This window comes from Panthera uncia, chromosome B4 (assembly GCF_023721935.1).
Source record: "Panthera uncia isolate 11264 chromosome B4, Puncia_PCG_1.0, whole genome shotgun sequence".
Taxonomy (NCBI): Eukaryota; Metazoa; Chordata; class Mammalia; order Carnivora; family Felidae; genus Panthera; species Panthera uncia.
This window is the reverse complement of record NC_064809.1, coordinates 81,597,906-81,622,509: the sequence shown is the minus strand read 5'-3', so window position 1 is coordinate 81,622,509 and position 24,604 is coordinate 81,597,906. Positions and strand designations below refer to the sequence as shown.

At 41.1% G+C, this 24,604-nt stretch overlaps 2 protein-coding genes across 2 annotated transcripts in view; one reads left to right on the top strand and one right to left on the bottom strand.

Annotated features, from left to right (window-relative positions):
- LOC125919867 (arf-GAP with GTPase, ANK repeat and PH domain-containing protein 2-like) overlaps positions 1 to 2,065 on the top strand; it is a 27,547-nt gene extending 25,482 nt beyond the window's left edge. Inside the window, 1 exon segment of the mRNA XM_049626694.1 lies at positions 2,001 to 2,065. Coding sequence (XP_049482651.1) covers positions 2,001 to 2,065 — 65 coding nt within the window.
- Positions 2,066 to 2,444: 379 nt separating this feature from the next.
- Positions 2,445 to 8,026, bottom strand: OS9 (OS9 endoplasmic reticulum lectin). Its single transcript, XM_049625853.1, has 6 exons — positions 7,826 to 8,026; positions 7,240 to 7,416; positions 6,311 to 6,374; positions 6,104 to 6,180; positions 5,819 to 5,917; positions 2,445 to 3,412 (listed from the first exon to the last, which is right to left on the bottom strand). Exons 1-6 carry the CDS (start codon positions 7,985 to 7,987, stop codon positions 3,404 to 3,406), a joined length of 588 nt encoding a protein of 195 aa, XP_049481810.1. The 5' UTR covers positions 7,988 to 8,026; the 3' UTR covers positions 2,445 to 3,403.
- Between the last annotated feature and the right edge of the window lie 16,578 nt (positions 8,027 to 24,604).

Genomic DNA, 24,604 nt, shown 5'->3' with positions numbered 1-24,604 from the left:
TGAGAGAGAGAGAGAGAGGGAGAGGGGGAGGGGCAAAGAGAGAGGGAGACACAGAATCTGAAGCAGGCTCCAGGCCCTTGGTTCTCAGCACAGAGCCAATGCGGGGCTTGAACCCACAAACTGTAAGATCATGACCTGAGCCAAAGTCAGACACTTAACCAACTAAGCCACCCAGGTGCCCCAAGTGTCTGACTCTTGATCTCAGCTCAGGTTACAAACTCAACAGTTGTGAGATTGAGCACCACATTGGGCTCTCTGCTGTTAGCACAGAGCCTGCTTCAGTTCCTTTGTCCCCTCTCTCTCTCTGCCTCTCCCCCCTCCCTCTCTCTCTCAAAATAAATAAACTTAAAAAAGAAAAAGACATTGAGAGGCACCTGGGTGGCTCAGTTGATTAAGTGTCCGATTTTTGATTTTGGCTCAGGTCATGATCTCATCGTTCATGGGATCAAGACCTGCATCAGGCTCCATGTGACTGACAGTGGAGAGCCTGCTTGGGATTCATTCTCTCTCTCCCCCTCTGCCCCTCCCCCACTTAATCTCTCTCTCTCTCTCTCTCTCTCTCTCTCTGTCTTTCTCAAAATAAATAAACAAACATTAGAAAAGAATAGAAAAAGTGAGCAATGCACCAAATTCACCAATAAAATATGCTTCTGGGTATTTCCCTCAAAGAAACTCTTGCACATTCACAATGAGACCTACATTGTAGCACTGTGTATAAAAGCATTAGAGTTGAAATCCAACTTTTCCTCAACAGAGGAATAGTAAGTAAACAATGAAACACACAGCCATTAAAATCATTGACCTAGATCTCCATATCATGCCACAGAATGGCAAACAGTGATTAGCGAAAAAGCAAGTTGATACCACTAATGTATAATTTTAAAACACAAAACATATATGGTGTCTACGATACGTGTATGACTAATAAAAGTACAAAGCAAGCATGAAGATGGTTGTGGTTGTTTCTGGAGAGGAGGGAGAGAGAAGAAATGAGAAGGTGGGCTTTAACTACATCATTCATTACCATTTTATTCCTTTCTGATGCAAATATGGCAAAATGTTAACATCTGTTTCACTTGGCAGTGGATTTATGGGTCTCTGTGACATTATTTTTGTAAGTCCAAGATGTTTCACAATTAGAAATTAAAAAGTAAAAAATCTGAGATCTCTGTGAAATCTCACTTAGTATAAGAATTGAGATAGGGATCCAAATTTGCTTAATTCCAGATGGCTAACCATTCCCAAACCCCATGGAAAAACTGCACTTTTACCAAACACCATGCACACGGCTCCTACCCAGGAGGCATTGGGAAGGTAGGACTTCACTATGCTTGCCCTGGAGGCAGGAAGGGGGCGGGGGGGGGGGGGGGGGCAGGGGGAATGTGGTTTACTCAATCACGAAGGCAACAAACTTGGGTGGTCTATCAGGATGTAAGGACTAAAAAATGAGGGGCGCCTGAGTGGCTCAGTCGGTTGAGCATTGGGCTCTTGATTTCGGTTCAGGTCATGATCTCACGGTTTGTGAGTTCGAGCCCCGTGTCAGGCTCTGAGCTGACAGTGAGGAACCTGCTAGGGATTTTCTCTTTCCCTCTCTCTGCCCCTCCCCCACCCACGTGTGCTCTCTCTTTCTTTCAAAATAAATAAACTTCAAAAAAATATAAAAATAAAAAATGAGAAACAGCCAGATAGGAATGCCCTCAACTTTCTGCCACTACCACCTCCAGACTCCCCACCAAATACACCACCCTTTCATTCCCAGTTACAACCCTAGATCTCCTCTCCTCAGGGTAACTGTTCTCCTGTGTTCTGTATCCCAGCTCTGTCCCATTCTCTTCCCCTTCTTTCTGCTATAACTCAATCTCTCCTTTCTATCAGGTCCACCCAAAAGCATTTACACATGCTCCCAATTTAAAACGCGAAAGAACACCCTCTCCAACCCTATAACCCCTCCAACTAGTGCTCACCTTTTCCCTCCCCTGCATATCGAGACTTCTTCCAAGGTTTCCACTTCTTCATCTCCTCTTCAGCACCCCACAGAAACTGCTGTAGCAAAGTTCACCAGTGACCTCTGTCATTAAGTCCAACCAAAGGACTGGTGAGGGGAGACTGGGAGTAGAGGACTTAGAAATTTTCATCTGGTTCCCATGACTACTGCCGGAGTTCTTATTTCCTTGTGAATGCTTTGCTTTTATTAAAATAATAATTCCCATGACCGCCCACAAGCAGTTTTTAATCCTCCTCTTCCCTGAAGGTTCAAATGCTACTGACGCCCTGGGCCAACCCCTCTTTGAGATGTGTCACTGTAGTCTCCTTTCTGGCCCCTTCTCGGCAAAGCCCCCTTCCGCCCATGCTTTCAATGATGGCTTCCTCAATGTTCTGTTCCACCTTTTCCACTATATACTGTTTCTTTGGGGGGATTTTACCCAGACCAAGACTCCAACTGTAGCCAATATGTTGATGACTCCCAGCCTTCGGGGTTCAATTCGGATCTCTCTCCTGAGTTCCAAACCCACAGATCTAACAGCCTCCTCAGAAATCTCTACTTGGATGCCTGCAGCCACCAAAATCATCATACTCAAAACCAGAATCATCATTTTCCTTCACCAAACCTATTCTTCTTTCTACTCTACCTAATTTAGGAACCACCATCTATCCATGCTCAACCCAGAAACCTATGAGTCTTACTCTATTGATTCTGTTCCCTAAATCTACCTCCAAATTCACATTTCTTCATCCCTGGGCCACCTTCTTTTCTCACCTGGATCACTGCAACCACTTCCTAACTGGCCTCCCAATCATTTGCTACATTCCAGCCAGAGTGAGCTTTCAAAACCAAAACTGAATATGTCATCATCCTCCTTAAGATATCTCATTAGCTTCCCCCTTATTTCTTGGATTGTCCAAACTCAACATAGCTACAGAGCTTCATGACCTGCACGCTGACCCCTAATTGCTGCCCAGCCTCACCTCCCACACTCCCTTCCCACAATTCTCTCCAGTCACTACGAAAAGCTATCAACTTCCCCTTGTCTCCAGGCCTATGGCACTTAGCAGACCTTCCACTTGGAATGCCCTCTTCCCTCTACCCCTCCTCTACAGCTGCTGGACTAGCTCCTCATCCTTCAACTGTCAGTTCAAAGGTCACATTCTCCAGGAAGCCTCCCCTTCAGCTAGACTTGGCTAGTTCCTTTATTGTGCATCCCCCTTATCACCCCCATGATATGTAGTTCACCTGTCAGACTTTATCCTGCTTGCTGTGGCTGTTTATTTAATGTCTGTCTCCTGAGAGCAGGACTAGGTCTCTCAGTCACCACTTCATCCCCAGTTTCTATGACAGGGCTTGGTGCAGGGCATATGTTCAGTAGATAAGAGGAAAGTGCAGTCTTTGCCCTCAGTTCTTGGCCTACTGAAGCTGCAAATAACAAAAATAATTCGAATATAATAAAGTAAGTGCTTATAATCAATTACATATGTGTGTAGATGCTTGTGGGTTGCTATGGTCTGAATGTTTGTGCCCCTCGAAAGGTCTTATGTTGAAATCCTATGCCCAATGTGATGATATTAGGAAGTGGGACCTTTAGGAGGTGCTTAGGTCGTAAGGGTAGAACCTTCATGAATGGGATTAAAGTTCTTATAAAAAAGGCTCCCCAGAGCTCCCTAGCCCCTTCCACCATGTGAGAATAAACAAGAAGTCTATGACCTGGGCCACACTAGCACTATGATCTCTAACTTCCACACTCCAGAATTGTTAAGAAAAAAATTTCTGTTTATAGGCCATTCAGCCTGTGGTATCTTGTTCTAGCAGCCCAAATAGACTAAGCCATGGATATATGTGGACATGGATATGTGGATGTGAAACGCTGAACCTAACTCACCTTCTGGCTTAGCCAAGAAAGTTCACATAAAATCGATGACATTTGAACCGGCTTATTATTCATTCCAGTCATTCAACAAATAACTTCTGGGTACCTACTTGGTGCCAGGCACTGTTCCAGGCACCAAGAATACAGCAGGAAATAAGACAAACAAACAAAAATAAGAAGAAGAAAGAAAAGATAAAGAAGAAGAAAGAAAAGAAGACAGACATTGTCCCTGCCTTCCTGGAGCTTATTCTAGTTGGGGTAGACAGACAGGGACGTTAAATTCCAACAAGTAAGATAATTTCAGGAAATGATACATGCTTTGAAGAATATAAAACTCTGTAGGTGTTTACCCGGATGGTGGCAGAAGGCTGCATGTGTTCTGTGTGCCAACATCAGGGCTAACTTGTGGAGGTGTCACAGGGATATATAACTTGAATGACAGGGTGAAGCCTACCACTCAAAGATCTGGAGGAAGACAGCTTTCAGCAGAGGCAACAATGAAACCCACTGATTCAAAGAACAGAAGGAAGGCCAGTGGGGAAGATACACAACGAGTATTTATATCTCCGGCCCAGACCTCATCCCTGAACTCCAGAATCACAGAACCAACTACCAACTGGACATCGCCACTGGATGTCTAGAGTCATTGTGACCTCCATCAACCTGGGTTCCCCTCCAAACCCAACCCTTCCCATTCTAGTAAATGACAGTTGCATTGTTGCATTTGCTCAAGCCAAAAACCCCAGAGTCATACTTGACTCCACCCCATGCCCAATCCATCAATAAATCTTCTTGGGTCCACCTTCAAAATATGTCCCGAACCCGAGGGCTTCCCATCACCTCCCAGGCACCTCAGTCTGTGCTGAAGTATTTGGATCTTAGCCTTTGTGCAAGGCAGAATCACAGAAGGTTTTCCAGGACGGGACAGAGAAGTGACACTTGCCGTAGGGGTGTGTTGGAGTCAGCTCACACCAGTTCACAAGAGCAAACTGGAAAATTTTCAGGAATGTCGCAGATGGTTGACATCACAGTGACAGCATGAATTTGGCCACGGTAATACTACTTATACCACAGATACTGGTAAACATTATAGATCAAGGCTCCCCACTCCATGCTCCCCACTCTCTCCTAGCCATCAGAATGCTCAACATTTACCAGCATACAACTGCATGTGCAAGTCTGTATTACAGAAAGACCCTTCTTGTGTCATCGGGTGTGTGATTCTTATCTCTATAGGTGTTTACGTTTGCGAATACACGTTAGCACCCGAAGAACCCTTCCCACCATATATCTGCCTGCTTGCCTGAACTCAGTTAGGGAGCACTAGATCGGGAGCACCTGGTAAGAGGCTGTTGGCAATGATGCAGGTGAGAGATGAAGGCACCAAGCATAGGAAAGAAGCCAGTGGTCAGAGAAATCTAGAAATAGGACGAATAGGCTTTGTCATTTACTCTGAGAGAACTAGATTCCTTTCCTTCACACCACTCCTCAGTTTGTAGTCACAGACCCATTTCTGTGATTCTTCTTTAACATGTCTTCCTGTCTAGACTGTACATCCCCTGAGGACAGGGGCTGTGTGTCTGCCCAGCACTGTAGCCCCAGAGCAGGGCCCAATGCTTACACCTGCACAGCCTTACTGACGAGTCATTAAATGAAGAACGGAAGACAAAGTAAAGGAGAAGGAAGAGTCAGTAATAACGCTCAGAAGAAGAAACATGGGAAAAAGAATAAGTGTGGCTAGTGGTTCAGAGGAAAGGGTTTGGGAAATGTTGACTTCAAGTGCCCGGGACTATCCAGGCAGTGGCATCCAGCTACCAGCTGGAAATATGAGTCTTAAACTTAAGAGTCTTGGGTCTGAAAGAGAACTTCCTGAGTATAACATGCAACCCTTCCCTCTTCCCTTAGAGTCTGAATTGTCACTGAAGGAGTGTCAACTTCCCTCTCTTAAGACTCACCCGAACCTCGGCCTCCCGTGGCCTCCCATTAAGGTCGCACTTGGACCCGTTGCCATAAGTCTGGCTGTGGTAGCGTTTCAGACGATGCTGCTTGGAGGCCTGGGGAGGACATCAAGAGGGAGGGCGGGGGCAGAAGAAAGACAGCAAAGAGAAAAAATGGCACTTTGTCCTAATGGCCACCGAGCCCCAAGCAACATGTCAGCTAATCCTGACCCTCCCCTTCTCGTTAGGGCTCTGAGTCTACAGCCAGGACCCCTTTCTCTCCCAACCCCAAACTCCTGCCACCTTGGCTGTCTCATCATCCCAGTCGAAGGCCGATTGGTAGTAGCCGAGATAGAGGACTTCACCTTTGATCTCTGAATCTACAAGAGAAACCACAGTGAAGCACCGTTACTCCCTTCTAAGAGGACTAAGAGGGAAGGGGACTGGGGAGGCAGGTCACCTTCCATGAAGTGTTGCTGAGGGCTTAGGGAAAATGCAGGCATGAGTCACCTTCCATGTGGTACTGCTGGATGTGGCGTCCGTAACAGAATTCATATGTCCACCAGTCCTTGGTCTGACAATTAAAAAAAAAAAAGAACAATCAAGGGGATAGCGTGCAGATGTCTCTGCTTGGAACCTGAATCTCTCCTAGCTCCAAGACACATAACCTCTCATCTACTTCTCATCCCCTCTGCTTCCATACTCAATTCTCCAGATTCTCAGTGACGAGAAAGGGCTGCTTTCCTTCTGTGCCTGGGAGAAATGCCTCTAAAGTATGTTTTTCACCTGTGCTCTTTCCACGCCTCCCTTTTTAAAGATTTTTTAAAAAATCCTTCTTCGCCTTTTATAAAGATAAGGAATCATGGTATCCTTGAAGCACTCGGACTAGGAAAATTTGAATATTCAAATATTAATTGAACTTCTACAACATTCCTTGTGCTGTTCTAGCCACCGGGGATACAACTGTGAACAAGATAAATTCTCTGACCTCATGGACTCATATTCCAGTGCTGGCACTCAGACTAAAAAAAATAAATAAATAAGCTGATGATTCAGTTAATAAGATGATTTCAGATCATGAAAAATGCCATGATGAAAATAAAATAGGACACCGGCAGAAAGTGACGGGGGCAGGGGGTGACTTTACCAGGAAGGCTTCTCTAGGAGAATGTCCCTCCTACCCTACAGTGACCCTCTTTAGGCACCTCAATCTTGGCTTAACCATCACTCTGAGGTCTTCTGTCCTAACCCTCCTCTACACTCAGCAAAGTGTCATCAGTGGTTGCAGAATTCTTTGCTTCTGTACAATATGTCTACTTGTCCAATGGCCTTTTTAACCCCCATAGGTCCTCTCGTCCCTCCCCATTCATGGGCACTCCAGTTCCCAGATAGATAGCTAGTTCCCAAGCCCTCATTCCATTCTTCCCAGCCCCTTTCACCTTCAGCAAGCAAGGAGCATCTTTCATTGGGCTCAACAGCTCAGGGATCCCAGGCCCTCGGTAAGCAGGTGCCTCCTCCTCCCTTTCACGCTGGAAGTGAATAGCTCCAGCTGGCAGGCGACATTCATAGCGCTGTTTGTACTTAGAGGAGACAATCACCACGTCCGAAGCTTGGCTCTGGGAAAGACGGAGGTTCGGGGGGCGGGGAGGCAAAGAGAGGCTGGGATCAGAGAGAACAACGAGATCCCTCTTCGGATCCTGGGGAAGAGCCCAGTCAAGTCAGAATGAGCCACAAGTCTTCCAGCTGTGTTTGGCGGGTGAGGGGAACGAGCGCTCGCACTTCTCTACCGGGAGGAGTCTGGGTGCTTCTATCTGGAACCGAAGCTGACAGCGGGAAGCCCCACCCCTCCCAGTCCCTAGCCCCAGGGGAATGGGTCTCCGTCTACGGTCCTTAGGAGTCATCGTAAAACCCCTACCTACTCCTCCCGATTCTTCTTAGGCGCGCTATGCAGACTCCACAGCGGCCCTTCTTCCTCTTTCCCCCCTTCCCCTTGCCCCAGATCCTCGCCCTTCCACGCCTCCACACCTGCCCTCCCATGACAGGCAACGGCAGGATCTCGATCCCATAACGCATCTCACTCAGTTCCTCTAGATTCAGGCTTCCGACACCGCCAGCCAGAGTTGCGGGTAACAGGAGCCCCAGAAGTAGCAGCCCCAACAGGCTGGACAGCAGCGTTTCCGCCGCCATCTTTCGTTCACCTTCTTACTCAGGGCAGCTCCTTCCGCCCTAAACCTGGCAGCGGCCTCACCCCGCCCACGAACGCCGAAAGGTCTCATTGGTTGAATGTTCTGTCCCTCTTACCTACCCAATTCCCATTTGTAAACGTGACTCCAAAACCCTCCGGGAGGTGGATCACGATGATAAGCAAAACCACTCACTGCTCCTGATTGGTCAGAGATGCCAACCAATCATCGAGGAGCTCAGACCTCCTCCCACCCCCACCCCCTCCACCTCACCCCCAGTTCCAGAGAGATGAGGTCTAACGCCCGGGCCCTTTGAAGTAATCTGTCTTCTTCCAGGTGTCATGCGCATCTCTTTTTCTTTTTTTTTTTTTTTAAGTGGTTTCTTGCATTGTAGACTCCTCCCGCCAGGTGGAGGATTGAGACCGGTGGGTGGTGCATGCAATACGCCTGAAAGTTACTTAATAGTTGTTGCAAAATAATTATTATTTGGCACGAAAACAGACGTTAAGATCAATGGAACATAATAGAGAACGCAGAAATGGACCCAACAAACGTATGGCCAACTAATCTTTGATAATGCAAGAAAGAGTAGCCAATGGAATATAGACAATCTCTTCAGCAAATGGTGCTGGGAAAACTGGACAGCGACGTGCAGAAGAATGAACTTGGACCACTTTCTTACACCATACACAAAAATCAACTCAAAATGGATGAAAGACCTAAATGTAAGACAGGAAGCTATCAAAATCTTAGAGGAGAAAGCAGGCAAAAACCTATTTGGCCTCAGCCACAGCAACTTCTTAGTCAACATGTCTCCGGAGGCAAGGGAAACAAAAGCAAAAATGAACTATTGGGACCTCATCAAAACAAAAAGCTTCTGCACAGCGAAAGAAACAATCAGCAAAACTAAAAAGCAACCGATGAAATGGGAGATGTTTGCACATGACATATCAGATAAAGGGTTACTATCCAAAATCTATAAAGAATTTATCAAATGCAACACCCCAAAAACTAACTGAGGAAAGGGGCAAAAGACATGAATAGATGGTGAACAGACACATGAAAAAATGCTCAACATCACTCATCATTAGGGAAAAGCCATATTGAGATAATACCTCACACCTGAAGAATGGCTAACGTTAACAACTCAGGCAACAACAGATATTGGCAAGGATGCGGAGAAAGAGTATCTCTTTTGCACTGGTGGTGGGAATGCCAACTCATGCAGCCACTCTGGAAAACAGTATGGAGGTTCCTCAAAAAATTAAAAATAGAACTACCCTACGACCCAGCAATTGCACTACTAGGTGTTTATCCAAGGGATACAGGTGTGCTATTTCAAATGGGCACATGCACCCCAATATTTATAGCAGCGCTATCAACAATAGCCAAAGTATGGAAAGAGCCCAAATGTCCATCAATGGATGAATGGATAAAGAAGATCTGGTACATATATGTTTATATATATTATATATATAATGGAGTATTACTTGGCAATCAAAAAGAATGAAATCTTACCATTTGCAACTATGGAGATGGAACTAGAGGATATCATGCTAAGCAAAATTAGTCAGTCAGAGAAAAACAAATACCGTATGACTTCACTCATGTGAGGAATTTAAGGTACCAAACAGATGAACATAAGGGAAGGGAAGCAAAAAGAATATAAAAACAAGGAGGGGGACAAAACATAAGAGACTCTTAAATATAGAGAACAAACAGAAGGTTGCTGGAGGGATTGTGTGTGGGGGGATGGGCTAAATGGGCAAGGGGCATTAAGGAATCTACTCCTGAAATCATTGTTGCACTATATGCTAACTAACGTGGATGTAAATTAAACAATAAATAAATTTAAAAAACACAATTATTATATAAAAACATTCCTCTTTTCATGCATACATAAAACTTCAGGGCAATCTTGTAATCTGTGTCAAAACCTTTCTACATGATCCTACAGTTGTCCTCCAATAAAATTAGCCTAAAAAATTGTGAAGGCCTCTGGTTAAAGAATGGGGGTTGAGGGGCGCCTGGGGGGCTCAGTCCTTAAGCATCCGACTCAGGTCATAATCTCATGGTTGGTGAGTTCCAGCCCCAAATCTGGCTCTGTGCTGACAGTGCTGAGCCTGCTTGGTATTCCCTCTCTCATTCTTTCTCTCTCTCCCTCCTGCTTTCTCTCTCTTTCTCAAAAATAAATAAATAAGATTAAAAAAAAAAAGACTTGGGTATGAGAAAGGGAAAGGAGACAACGGCAGCAACATTTCAGAAGGTAGAAAATAAGTGGAGGAATGGTAACTGGCTTAGCAACCTGAGAAATTGATTTCTAAACAAAGTTAAACAAAACTCCTGTGGGGAGTCTGACCAGTCCAAAAGAGAAATCCCAAAGATACTCTCATCAAGATTCTCTTAACGCAATAGACGAAAGAATTCTACCGTTAAGCCTTTGGCCTACACGTCCTAACTTTCCCACAGTCTTTCCAATCAGCTTTTTAATATCTTCACTGTAAACTATAAGCAGGCAGCCAAACACCATTAGACATTTAAGGAAATCCTGTAACATGCAGGAAAGAAACCAAAATAAGAAGAAAAGAAAGCAATTTAGAAGAAACAAATTGCAAGGGAGAAAAAAATTTTAAATCAAAATTCCATCCTTAATATTCTCAGAGAGATACTATATTGCATCCATAAAATAACAACAGGAAGCTATTTAGAAAGTAACTACTAATAAGATAATCAAAAAGAGCTCTTGGAGATCAAAACCATGATAGCAAAAATAAAAATTCAGTAGAAAGACTGGAGGATAAAATTGAAAATCAAATTTGCTCTACTTTTTTTAATTTTCTTTTTTTTATTTTTTAAAATTTGCATCCAAATTAGTTAGTATATAGTGCAACAATGATTTCAGGAGTAGATTCCTTAATGCCTCTTACCCATTTAGCCCATCCCCCCTCCCACAACCCCTCCAGTAGCCCTCTGTTTGTTCTCCATATTTAAGAGTCTCTTCTGTTGTGTCCCCCTCCCTGTTTTTATATTATTTTTGTTTCCCTTCCCTTATGTTCATCTGTTTTGTCTCTTAAAGTCCTCATATGAGTGAGGTCATATGATTTTTGTCTTTCTGACTGACTAATTTCACTTAACATAATACCCTCCAGTTCCATCCATGTGTTGCAAATGACAAGATTTCATTCTTTTTGATTGCCGAGTAATACTCCATTGTATATATATACCACATTTTCTTTATCCATTCATCCATCGATGGACATTTGGGCTCTTTCCATACTTTGGCTATTGTTGATAGTGCTGCTATAAACATGGGGGTGCATGCGTCCCTTCGAAACAGCACACCTATATCCCATGGATAAATGCCTAGTAGTGCAATTGCTGAGTCGTAGGGTAGTTCTATTTTTAGTTTTTTGAGGAACCTCCATGCTGTTTTCCAGAGTGACTGCACCAACTTGCATTCCCATCAAATTTGCTCTACTTAAGGAGAATAATCCTTAATAAAAATTAGAAGACCAGTCCAGAAGGTTGAATATCTGAATCATGAGAGTTCTGTTAATTTAATTTTTTAATGTTTATTTATTTTGAGAGAGAGAGAGAGAGAGAGAGAGAGAGAGTGAGAGCAGGGGAGGGGCAGAGAGAGAGAGGGAGACATGGAATCTGCAGCAGGCTCCACGCTCCGTACTGTCAGCACAGAGCCCGATGTGGGGCTCGAAGCCACAAACTGTGAGATAATGACCTGAGCCAAAGTGGGACGCTTAACCAACTGAGGCATCCAGGCGCCCCAAGAATCATGACAGTTGTAGAAAGAGAACAAAAAATCAGAAAGCAAGAAACAATTAAAGCAATTATTCAAAAGTATTCCCCTGAAATGAACAACTGAGTCTAAATTGTAAGGGCACACTGCCCAGCAAGATAAGCCAGGCCCACACCAAGACATACCAATATAGAATTTCAGAACATTGGACACGGAGAAATAATCCTAAAAGCTTCCAGAGAGAAAGAGCAAGTTGTATACAAGGATCAAAAATCAGAACAGCATTAGGCGTACCAACTCATCCATACCGTGTGGTAGAAGACAATGAAAAAAATGCCCTAAAGACTTCAGAGATTGTAATCATCTGACACAGATTATAAAATAATTATGTTGACTATACTTAAAGAAATAAAAGAGAAAATTGAAAATACATCAGAAAACAGGAAACTATAAAAATGATATAACATATTTAAATAGAGTTTCTTTTTCTATTTTTTAATGTGTTTTATTTATTTTTGAGTGAGAGAGCATTGTGGTAGTCTGGAAGAAATTGTGGGGGTACACATGGAACCTATATTTTATAATAGTTGAAGCAAGATGATAAATACCTGGAGATTCATTATAGTTTACTTTTGATTGAATTTAAAATTTTTCGTTTAAATTTTCTTTTAGAACACTTAAAAAGCAGTTTAGATTTGGCTGAAGATAGAATTAATGAACTAGAAAATACATTGTAACAATTTATCCAGAATGAAATACAGAGGAACAAGGAAAGGAATATGAAAGAGAAAATAAGACATACAGAGAGTAAAGTGAGATACATAATGAATCGGAGTTGGAGACGGAGTAAAAGAGGGGTGCCTGGGTGGCTTAGTTGGTTGAGCATCCCACTCTTGATTTCGACTCAGGTCATGACCCCAGGGTTGTGGGATATAGATAGATAGATAGATAGATAGACAGACAGACATAGACAGATACATAGATAAAAGTTTAAAAAGGAGTAAAAGAGAATGAAATGAAGATAAAGATCAAGTGTTTTCAAGAACTAATGAAAGATACAAAGCTACAGATTCAAGATGCCAAATGAATTTCAAGCAGAATAAATGAAAACCAGTCTACACACAGACATATCACAGTGAAATTGAGTAACACTAAAGAAAAACAGCAGATCTAGAACAATTTAATTTTAATCATTGACCTCCCAATGTGTACGTTATTATTTTGGTGTGTTTTTGTTCTTTTTTTTTTAAATGTTTGTTTGTTTATTTTGAGAGAGAGAGAGTATGTGTGAGCAGGGGAGAGGTAGAGAGAGAGGAAGAGATAATCCCAAGCAGGCTCCATGCTGTCAGCACAGAGCCCGATGCAAGACTCGAACTCACCAACCGTGAGTTCATGACCTGAGCCGAAATCAAGAGTCGGATGCTTAACTGACTGAGCTACCTAGGTGCCCCTCATTCTATATTAATAGTTATTAAACTCCCAGAAGACATTAGTATGTTTTTTACTGCCAATGATCATGCGAGATTTTTTTTAAAAATTTTAATGTTTGTTTTTTTTTTAATTTTTTTTAACGTTTATTTATTTTTGAGACAGAGAGAGACAGAGCATGAACGGGGGAGGGTCAGAGAGAGAGGGAGACACAGAATCCGAAACAGGCTCCAGGCTCTGAGCAGTCAGCACAGAGCCCGACGCGGGACACGAACTCACGAGCTGTGAGATCATGACCTGAGCCGAAGTCAGACGCTCAACCGACTGAGCCACCCAGGCGCCCCAATGTTTATTTGGTTTTTAAGAGAGAGAGAGAGCATGACAGAGGAGGGGCAGAGAGAGAGAGGGAGATACAGAGCTGGATGCTGTCAGCACAAAGCCCGACTCGGGGCTTGAACTCACGAACTGTGAGATCATGACCTGAGCCAAAGTCAGACACTCAACCCACTAAGCCACCCAGGCGACCCAATCATGCAAGATTTTTACCTATTCTCCATTTCATTCCTTCTTACATCTCAGACCTTCCATCTAGAATTCTTGTCCTTTTGCCTGAAGTACATCTTTTAGGATTTTCCTTAATGACATCCTGCTGATTGCAAACCTCCTGCGTTTTTGTTTGTTTGTTTGTTTGTTTTGAAAATATTTATATTTTGCCCTTATTATTGAAATAAATTTTCACTAGCCGTAACATTCCCAGTGGAAGTTATTTTCTTTCATCTGAAGATAACATCTATAGGGTGTTCTGGCTTTTATTGCCATTGAGAAGTCAGTTTTCAGTCTAACTGCTGCTCCTTTGAAGATAATCTGTCTCCCTGACTGCTTTTCATCTAATTTTATTTTTACTGTGGTAAAATTTACACGCACAGGCCTTATATGTTGTAGGTCAATGAGTTTTGAAAATGCATACGCCAGGTAACCCACACTCTGGACGCTTTTAAAGAGAATGTGCTGATTATCAAACTATGTCTTCCAAGCTTCACATCAACCCTTCTACACTTGACCTTAGCCAAAAGGCCGAGAAGCGATACACCAACCCTTCTATATATCACAGTGATACTGGAGCTGAAATTCTGAAGAACATTTTATTTTTTTAAAATAGACTTTATTTTTCAGAGCAGTTTTAGGTTCACCAAAAAATTGAGCATGAAGTACAGAGAGTTCCCGTATAACACCTGTTCTCACACATGAACAGCCTCTCCTACTATCAACATTCCACACTGACTGGTACACTTGTTATAATCAATGAACCTATTCTGACACATCGTTATCAAAGTTCACAGAACTTCATTTAATGAATTCTAGCTTATAATTATTTCTTTCATTGGTGGTGTTGTATCTAAAAAGTTACATTAGTATTCACTCTTTGTGTTGTGAATTCTGAGTTTTGACAAATGTATAATGACACAAATTTGCCATTAATAGTCTTACGCAGAATAGATTCACTGCCACGAAAATCCTCTGTGATCACTTTATTCATCCCTTCTTCCTTCTTAACTCCTGGTAAATACTGATCTTTTTATTGTTTCCACAGTATGCCTTTTCCACAGTGTCGTATGGTTGGAATCATACAGTGTGTAGCCTTTTCAGATCAGTCATATACACTTACGCTTTCTCCAGGTCTTCTCATGACTTGATAGTTCCTTTCTTCTTACTCCTCAATAATATTCCATGCCTGGATGTACCACGGTTTATTTATCTGTTCGCCTACTGAAGGACACCTTGGTGACTTCCAGGTTCTGGCAGTTATGAACAAAGTTGCTATAAACATCTGTGTGCTGGTTTTGTGCACACAAAGATTTTCAATTTATTTGAATAAATAGCAAGGAGGGCAAATGCTGGATTGTATGGTAAGAAGATGTTTAACTTTGTAAGGATCCGCCAAACTGTCTTCCAAAGTGGCTATACAACTTTGCACCCCAACCAGCAATGGATGAGAATGCTCGTTGCTCCACGCTGGCATATGGAGTTGATAGTGCTCTGGATTTGGGCTATTGTAATAGGTTTGTAGTGATATCTGACTGCTGTTTTAATTTGCAATTCTGTAATAACCTCTGACGTGGAGTATTTTTTCATATGCTTATTTGCCATCCATGTATCTTCTTTGGTGAGTGTCTGATCATGTCCTTTTCCCAATTTTTAATCGGGTTGTTTGTTTCTTATGGTTGAATTTAAGGGTTCTTTGTATATTTTGGATAACCTCCCTTTATCAGATAGGTCTTCTGCAAATTTTTCTCCCAGTCTATGGCTGACCTCTTATTCTCTTGACATTGTCTTTCAAAGAGCATAATTTTTTATTAAAAAATTTTTAATGTTTATTAATTTTTGAAAGAGGGGAGAGTGCAAGCTGGGGAGGGGCAGAGAGAGACAGAGGATCTGAAGCAGACTCTTCACTGACAGCAGAGAGCCTGATGTGTGGTTCGAACTTGTGAACCATGAGATCATGACCTGGGCCACCCAGGCACCCCAAAGAGCATAAGTTTGTAATTTTAATGAAGTCTAGCTTATAATTATTTCTTTCATTGATGGTATTGTATCTAAAAAGTTATTGCTATACCCAAGGTCACCTGGATTTTCTCCTATGTTATTTTTTAGTAGTCTATCGTTTTACACTTTACATCTAGGTTTGTGATCCATTTTGAGTTAAAATTTATGAAGGACAGAAGATCTATGTCCAGGTTTTTTTTTTTTTTTTTTTTTGCATATGGATGTCCAGTTGTTTCGGTACCATTTGTTGAAAAGACTACATTTTCTCCATTGTATTACCTTTGCTCCTTGTCAAAGATCAGTTTAGCATATTTATTTAGGTCTATTTCTGGGCTTTCTATTCTGTTCCATTGACCTATTTATTTATTCTTTCTCCAATACAACCATTTTTTTTAATGTTTATTTTGGAGAGAGACAGAGTGTGTGAGTGGGGGAGGGGCAGAGAAAGAGGGAGACACAGAATCCAAAACAGGCTCCAGGCTCTAGCTGTCAGCAGAGCCCAATGTGGGGCTCAGACTCACGAGCCGTGAGATGATGACCTGAGCCAAAGTTGGACACTTAATGGACTGAGCCACCCAGGTGCCCCTATAACTGTGTTTTGATTACTGTCATTTTACAGAAAATCATGAAGTCAAGTAGTGTTAATCCTCTATGTTCTTCTACTCCAATATTGTGCTAGCTGTTCTGGTCTTTTGCTTCTCCATGTAAATTTTAGTATCAGTTTGTCAATATCCACAAAATAATAATTGCTCATATTTGGATTGGGATTGTATTGAATCTATAGATCACATTAGGAAGAACTGACATCTTGACAGTATCGAGCTTTCTTGTCCATGAACATGGACTATCTCTCCATTTATCTCCTTTTCAATGATTTCTTTCATCAGAGTTTTATAATTTTCCTCTTTAGGATATTATACACATTTTGTTCCATTTATACCTAAGTATTTCACTTTGGGGACTGGTAATATAATGGCACTGTGTTTTTAATTTTAAATATCACTTGTTCATTGCCTGGTGTGAAGGCAAGCAGTTGACTTTCTTCTTTTTTTTATTGTGTTAAAATACACATAACACGAAATTTACCATCTTAACCATTTGATGGCATTAAATACATTCACATTGTTGTGCAGCCATCCCCACCTTCCATCGCATAAACCCTTCTCATCTTATAAAACTGAAACTCTAGGGGTGCCTGGGTGGCTCAGTTGGTTAAGCATCCGACTTCGGCTCAAGCCATGATCTTGCAGTTCATGAGTTCAAGCTCCATGTTGGGTTCTGTGCTAACAGCTCAGAGCCTGGAGCCTGCTTCAGATTCTGTGTCTCCCTCTCTGCTCCTCCCCTGCTTGTGCTCTGTCTCTCTCAAAAATAAATAAACATTAAAAAAAAACCTGAAACTCTATACAGGTTTCCCTGCTATCTGAAAGTAGAGTGTTCCTATAAACTTTTCATAAGCCAAAGCAGTGTAAAGTGAAGAAGCAATTACCATTAATTTATATGGAAAACTTTCTGAATGTTCCCAGCCCCCTAAAATGACCAACCAAATCATACCAAATAACACATACAACCTAAAATAACACAAAAATATAGCAAAAGCACGAATGGTATGATAAATACACAGCCTGTATAAAGTAGAAATAATGTATGTACAGTGTAGGTTCACTTATGAGAATTAGGAAGATGGCAAGCACAATGGAAACTGAGAAGGGGTGATCATGGCTAAGTCATTCATTGGAGGTTAGGGTGGCAGAAGGTACAGGAGCCTAGGGTGTAGGAGAGAGAGAAAGAGATTCATCTATGAATATCTCATCATTGTCTGAATCCATCGGGGCAGGCACGTTATTAACGTCTACACCTTCTATGTCTATCTGCCTCAATGTCAAAGGTCAAGGTTTGTCACCTGCTGTGATAGATGTGGCTGATAATGGAAGGTTTGAAATATGACTGTATGCTTAACCACTTAGCCTCACACATTTTTGTATCATATATTTATTTGTAGGCACTCAACCTGCCATAAACCTACAAACCTGCCATAAACCTACATGTCCTTTCAAAATTAAAGACATATTTTGCTGCAATTATTGCAGCGCTGTCAATCATAGTGCAAATCTCACGGAAGCACTTCACTTTCTGTTCCTGGATGACTTCACTTCCTGTTCCTGGATGACTTCATTTCCAGGCCATTTGCTATTGTATTCAGTTTGGATTGATATCCTTTCCTCTTGCAATTGCATCAGCTTTTCACCTGTCAGCTCTTGGTCATGGGATGCCAAAAACTCTTCAACATCACCTTCATTAACTTTCTTTCACAAACTCCGCCTCCTTAGCCAAAGTCACTCTTGCCATATTTATTGTTGGGTTGAAGCCTTTGAAATCATTTACTGCTTTGGTGCACAGTTTCCTCCAAATGCCATTTCTCATTGAGACTATTGGCCTATCCAGAGCATCTCCGAGGTTGGCAATTGCCAACTTTACACTGTAGTCTCCAGATCTCTCATAAAGATGCTTCGGAGTTGCCTTCTCTGTCAATGGCATTTACAGTAAAATGCATCACCCTTTGCATTATATTATAGTAAGTCTTAATTGTGGTGTCAGGGCTTGGTCACACAGTTGCAGCAGTGATGTCATATTCAGTGATAAGAACACAAATGCTACCACCATACTCAGGAATGCCAGGTGGATGAGCAGCACAACTACCAACAATCAGAAGACACCAGTTATCAAGGCTGTTTTTTCTACAGTATATTTCAACAAAAGGACTAATGTATCCACTCATATACTCAGAAAAAACATCACTTGTTTTTTACAACTGTTTCGATGTGAAGGAAACACAACAGAAAGTGTCAGTGCCTTTTAGTGCCCTAGGATTTTCTGAACGGTACACTAGTAGAAGCCTAAGGACAGCATCATAAGTGTTATTAATTATAGGCATTTAGGGCAAACCTGTTCTTTGATGTCTGTGTCCCTTAGCCTGATTTTCTTCTATTGAAGTAAATGTCTTGGGGTGCCTGGGTGGCTCAGTCGGTTGGGCACCCGACCTCAGCTCGGGCCATGATCTCGCATTTTGTGAGTTCAAATCCTGAGTCGGGTTCTGTGCTGACAGCTCGGAGTCTGGAGTCTGCTTCAGATTCTGTGTCTCCGTCTCTCTCTCTGCCCCTCCCCCACTCCCCCCTCCCCAAAATAAATATTAAAAAAAAGTCTTACTCAGCAAATTTTTCCTATACATTGCATTTGTCCCAGTTAAACACTTGCTTATACAAATAACCGCCTTCTGTAATTATTTTCTTCAGTTCTTCTGGGAACTTTTCGGTGGCTTCAGTATCAGCTAAAGCACCCTCTTCAGTAACCTTTAAGCTACGAAGTTGCCCTTGCCTCAAAAACCAATCAAATCAACTATCATGACCTTTAAATTCCACTTTCAGAGCACTTTCATCACCATCATCAGTGCTTTCTGTTTCAGCTTATTAAAAAGACTGACTTATTTCCCCTTAAGTACAAGATAACCGAACACCACACTTTGTACACTCATCCATCCACTTAAGCAATAGATTTCATTTTATCCATTACTGGATGCCAACTAAAAGAGACCTTTGCTACTAACAAAATCAATAGTAACTTTGGCACCTTTCAAGATTCTTTCTCTCTGTGTGTACGTAGTATGAATGGTGGAAACAAACGAGTTCAATACATGCACAATACATTGTTAACACAATAAAAACTCTTTTTTTTAAGTTTATTTATTTTGAGAGAAAGAGAGAGCACAAACAGGGGAGGGGCAGAGAGAGGCAGAGACAGAATCCCAAGTAGGCTCTTTGCTGTCAGTGCAGAGGCTCGACATGGTGCTCATTCCCACAAACTGAGATCATGACCTGAGCTGAAATCAAGAGTCGAATGTTTAACCAACTGAGCCACCCAGGCGCCCCTCAGAACTCTTCTTTAAAATATTTTTAGGGGCACCTGGGTGACTCAGTCAGTTAAACCTCCGACTTCAGCTTAGGTCATGATCTCATGATTCATGAGTTCAAGTGCCGAGTCAGGCTCTGTGCTGACAGCTCAGAGCCTGGAGCCTGCTTTGGATTCTGTGTCTCCCTCTCTCTGACTCTCCCACACCCGCGCTCTGTCTCTCTCAACAATAAATAACCATTAAAAAAATTTAATATTTTTGAAGTTTATCGATTTATTTTGAGAGAGGGAGAGAGAGCACACAAGCAAGGGAGGGGCAGAGAGAGAGGAAGAGAGAGAGAATCCCAAGCAGGCTCTGGGGCTTGTCCCAAGCAGGGACTCAGGGCTTGAACCCACAAGCCATGAGATCATGACCTGAGCTGAAATCAAATCAGTTGAGCCACCCAGGTGCCCCTGAAGATATTATTTTTAAGTAATCTCTACGTCCAATATGGGGCTCAGACTCACAACCCCAAGATCAAGAGTTGTACATTATACTAACTGAGCCAGTCAGGCATCTCCCCACTTTTTTTAAAAAAAAGCGATCTTTATTTTATTTATTTATGTATTTATGTATGTATGTATGTATGTATTTTAGGTAGACTCCATGCCCAACATGGGGCTTGAACTCACCATCTTGAGATCAAGAGCTGCATGCTTTATTGCCTGAGTCAGCCAGGCATCCACCCCTCAAAACTCTTAATTACATCCAGTTCTATGCTAAATGTAACACTCTGATGAACTCTCTTGGGCTTTTCTGATACCTTAGGACACATTTTGCTAACAGATGCACAAAATAAATTGAGATGAAGCACAGATGCTCACAGACACAGTTCAAAGCTATGATGGCTTGATGCTGAGATGCCGAGTGTAGTTTCCGGGGAAGGAGCTTGGTGGGGCCACTCTTGCTGCTGGTTTGTGTGCTGCCTCTATAACTCTTTGCTGCAAAATGAACACTGAACACTGTTTTTGCTTTTTGTCATTTAACTTTCAATAAGTGGGGGATACCTGTACCTTTAAGCAATAATTCCCTATTGTCCCCTCCCCCAGCCCCTGGCAACCACTATTAAACTTTCTGTCTTTATGATTTGATTATTCTTAGTACCTCATATAAGTGGACTCATATAGTATTTATCTTTTTGTGACTGGCTTATTTCATTATCATTATGTCCTCAAGTCTCATCCATGTTATAGTATATTGCAAAATTTCCTTCCTTTATAAGGCTAAATAATATTCTATTATATGTATATGCCACACTTTGCTTATCCATTTATCCACCCATGGATACTTGGATTGCTTTCACATTTTAACTATTGTGAATAACGCTGCCATAAACATGAGTGTACAAATATCTCTTTGAGACCCTGTTTTCAATTCTATGAGGTATAAACCCAGAATTAGAATTGATGGGTCTTATGGTGATTCTATTTTTATTTTTTTCTGGAACTGTTTTCCACAGCAGCTGTAGCATTTTACATTCCCACAAATAGTGCACAAGGGTTCCAATTTCTCACCAACACTTAGTGCTTTCTGGGGTTTTTTTAAGGGCTTTTTTTTTTTTTTTAAGTAGGATCCAGGCCTAATGTGGGGCTTGAATTCACAATCCTGAGATCAAGGGTCACATGCTCTACTAACCGTGCCAGCCAGCCGCCCCCCTACCCCTTTTTTTAATAGTAACCAACCTAATGGGTATACAATGGCATTTCAGTTTAGTTTGGATTTGCATTTGCCTAATGATCAGTAATGTTGAGCACCTCTTCATGTGCGTATTGCCATTTGTGTATCTTCTTTGGAGAGATGTCTGTTCCAGTCATTTGCCCATTTTTGGATTGGGTTGTTTAATTTTTTGTTGTCAGGTTTTAGGAGTTCTCTATATATCCTGGGTATTAACCCCTATCAGATATATGATTTGCAAATATTTTTTCCCGTTCTGTGGGTTGTCTTTTTACTCTGTGAATAGTGTCTTTTGATGTATAATTTTTAAAAAATTTTCATGAAGTTCAATTTGTCTTCTTTTCTTTGTTACTGTGACTTTAGTGTCATATCCAAGAAATAATTGCAAAATCCAATGTTATGAAGATTTCATCCTATGTTTCCTTCTAAAAGTTTTATTGTTTTAGGACTTACATTTAGATCCTTGATTCATTTTGAGTTAATTTTTGTATATGGTGTTAGATAAGAGTCTAGCTTCATCCCTTTGTATGTGGATATCCAGTTTTCCCAGCACCATTTGTTGAAAAGACAACAATTCCTTAATGAATAGTCTTGACATTCTTGTCAAAAATCATATATGACCATATATGCAAGGGTTTATTTTTGGGCTTTCTATTCTATTGAATTGGTCTATATGCTGGTCTTAATGCTAATACCACACTATTTTGATTACTGTTACTTCATAGTAAGTCTTCAAATCAGACCTCCAGTTTTGGACTTCATTTTCAAGATCTTTTTGGCTGTTGCAGAGAAAGGTGTTCCTTGAGATTCCACATGACTTTTAGGATGAGTTTTTCTATTTCTGCAAAAAAATGTCATTGGTATTTTGATAGGGATTCTATTGACTCTGTAGATCACTTTGGGTAATATTGACATTTGGACAATATTAAGTTTTCAAATCCACGAACATGGGATGTGTTTTCATCTATTTATGTCTCCTTTAGTTTATTTTAGCAATGTTCTGTACATTTCATTGTACAAGTCTTTCACTTCCTTGGTTAAGTTAATTGCCAAGTATTTTATCTTTTATTCATTTTGATGATACTATAAATGAAATTGTTTTTGCAATTTCCCTTTCAGATTGTTCATTGTTCATGTATAGAAATGCAACTGATTTTTGTGTGTTGACCTTGTATCCTACTAAGATGAATTCATTTATTAGATCTAACAGCTTTTTTTGTAGAGTCTTTAGGATTTTCTTTTGTTGTTGTTGTTGGGTTTTTTGTTTTTGTTTTTTTTTTTTTTTAGTCTTTAGGATTTTCTACATATAAGATCATATCATCTGCAAACAGAGATCTTTTTACTTCTTCCTTTCCAATCTTTATGCCTCTTACTTCTTTTTCTTACCTAATTGCTCTGGCTAATAGTTCCAGCATTGTGTCGAATAGAAGTGATGAAAGCAGGCATCTTTGTCTTCTTCCTGATCTTAAAGGAAAAGTTTTCAGTCTTTCACCATTAGGTATGGTGTGGTTTTCCATATATGATTTATATTATATGGAGGTAGTTGCCCTTCTATTCCTATTTTATTGAGTGTTTTTATCATGAAAGGGTGTTGAATTTTGTCAAATTCTTTTTCTATATCAGTTGAGATGATCATGTGTTTTTCTCTTTCCTTTGTTGATGTGGTATATTAATCAATTTTCATATGTTGAATCATCCTTACATTCCTGGAATAAATCCTACTTGGCCATGGTTTATAATATGCTGCTGAATGCTGCTTGCTAGTGTGTTGTTGAGGATTTTTGTTTCAAGTTTATAAGGAATAATTTCCTTTTCTTATAGTGTCTTTGTCTGACTTTTATATCAGGAGTATGATAGTTGAAGTGGAGTGTTGCTGAAACAAAAACCAAAATATATGGCACTGACATAGCAATCTAATGGCAGGCAAGGAGAAAATTATACCAGAGATTCAAAGGATGGCAATCTACTGGTGTTAGTAAACAAGACATTACACGTTGTTCTGTTAAGAAAGCAGCAACAATTCTGGGAATTTCAAATAGAAAGAATTTAATACAGATAATCATTTTTAAAAGCGTCACAAAGAGCAGAGTAGCAAAAAGAGGAAGATAAGATTACTCAATGATTATTAACAAATGCAGGAAGTCACTAACACTAGGCCAGCGGAGCACAAGAGGAAATGGTATCACTCAGAGTCCATCATTGCTTTGCTGCTGTGGCTGCTTCTGTTGAAATTGCGCTGCCTGAACAGGACCCAGGATCCCATTGCTACCCTCTGTCACCAGTGTATCCTCCTCTACCACTGTCAGAACCTAACAAGAAACTAGATGGTCAGGAAGTTTGAGAAATTTAGTTAAAGCATTCCTACTTGACATTAAAGAAGATGTTCTAAAAGGCTAAAGGGGAGCTCAGAGGCCAAAACTATCCAGAATATCATGTTATACAGTGGCAAAATACTTGGTAAAATGTACCTGTAATAATTTGGAGAGCACACTAAATGTTATTAAGCTCTAAGGGAAGGGGTTGGAAAGAATCAAATGGCCAGCATGCCCTGGAAATTTTGGCTATATTACAAGAAAAAGAAGAGCTCAGGAGGGAATTGGCCTTGTATTTGTGCAAGCAAATGTAAAAGGTAATCCTATGTCCAGAAACATCAGGTCTTGAAGTACTGGAAGACTCTATTGCCTCATGACTCAAAATAGTGAGAAATAGAATTGAGAAGGCCCTGACCAAAAAGCCTCACTAATATCTAGCCTTGTGGCATATAACAGATTAAGATTGTGTCCTCTCGGGGCGCCTGGGTGGCTCAGTCGGTTAAGCGGCTGACTTCGGCTCAGGTCATGATCTCGCGGTCCGTGAGTTCGAGCCCCGCATGGGGCTCTGTGCTGACAGCTCAGCGCCTGGAGCCTGTTTCAGATTCTGTGTCTCCCTCTCTTTGACCCTCCCCCGTTCATGCTCTGTCTCTCTCTGTCTCAAAAATGAAATAAACTTTAAAAAAATAAAAAAATAAAATAAAAAAAGAACGCGTCTTCTCTTAAATTAAGAAAAAGCAGCGTAGGAATGGGAAAGCAAAATAAATAAATAAATAAATAAAGCATCCTTAAGAACTATTCCTAAGAAAGAACTCTGAATATGGTTCCTAGAAGTAAAATGGAACTGACTCAAAGTATATAGGCCAGAAGCTAGGCTTTGTTTGTTTGTTTTGTTTTGTATGAGTGCATATGTGTGTACGTGAATGTGTTTTTACAATTTTTTTTAGGCATAATTAACTGACAACAGAC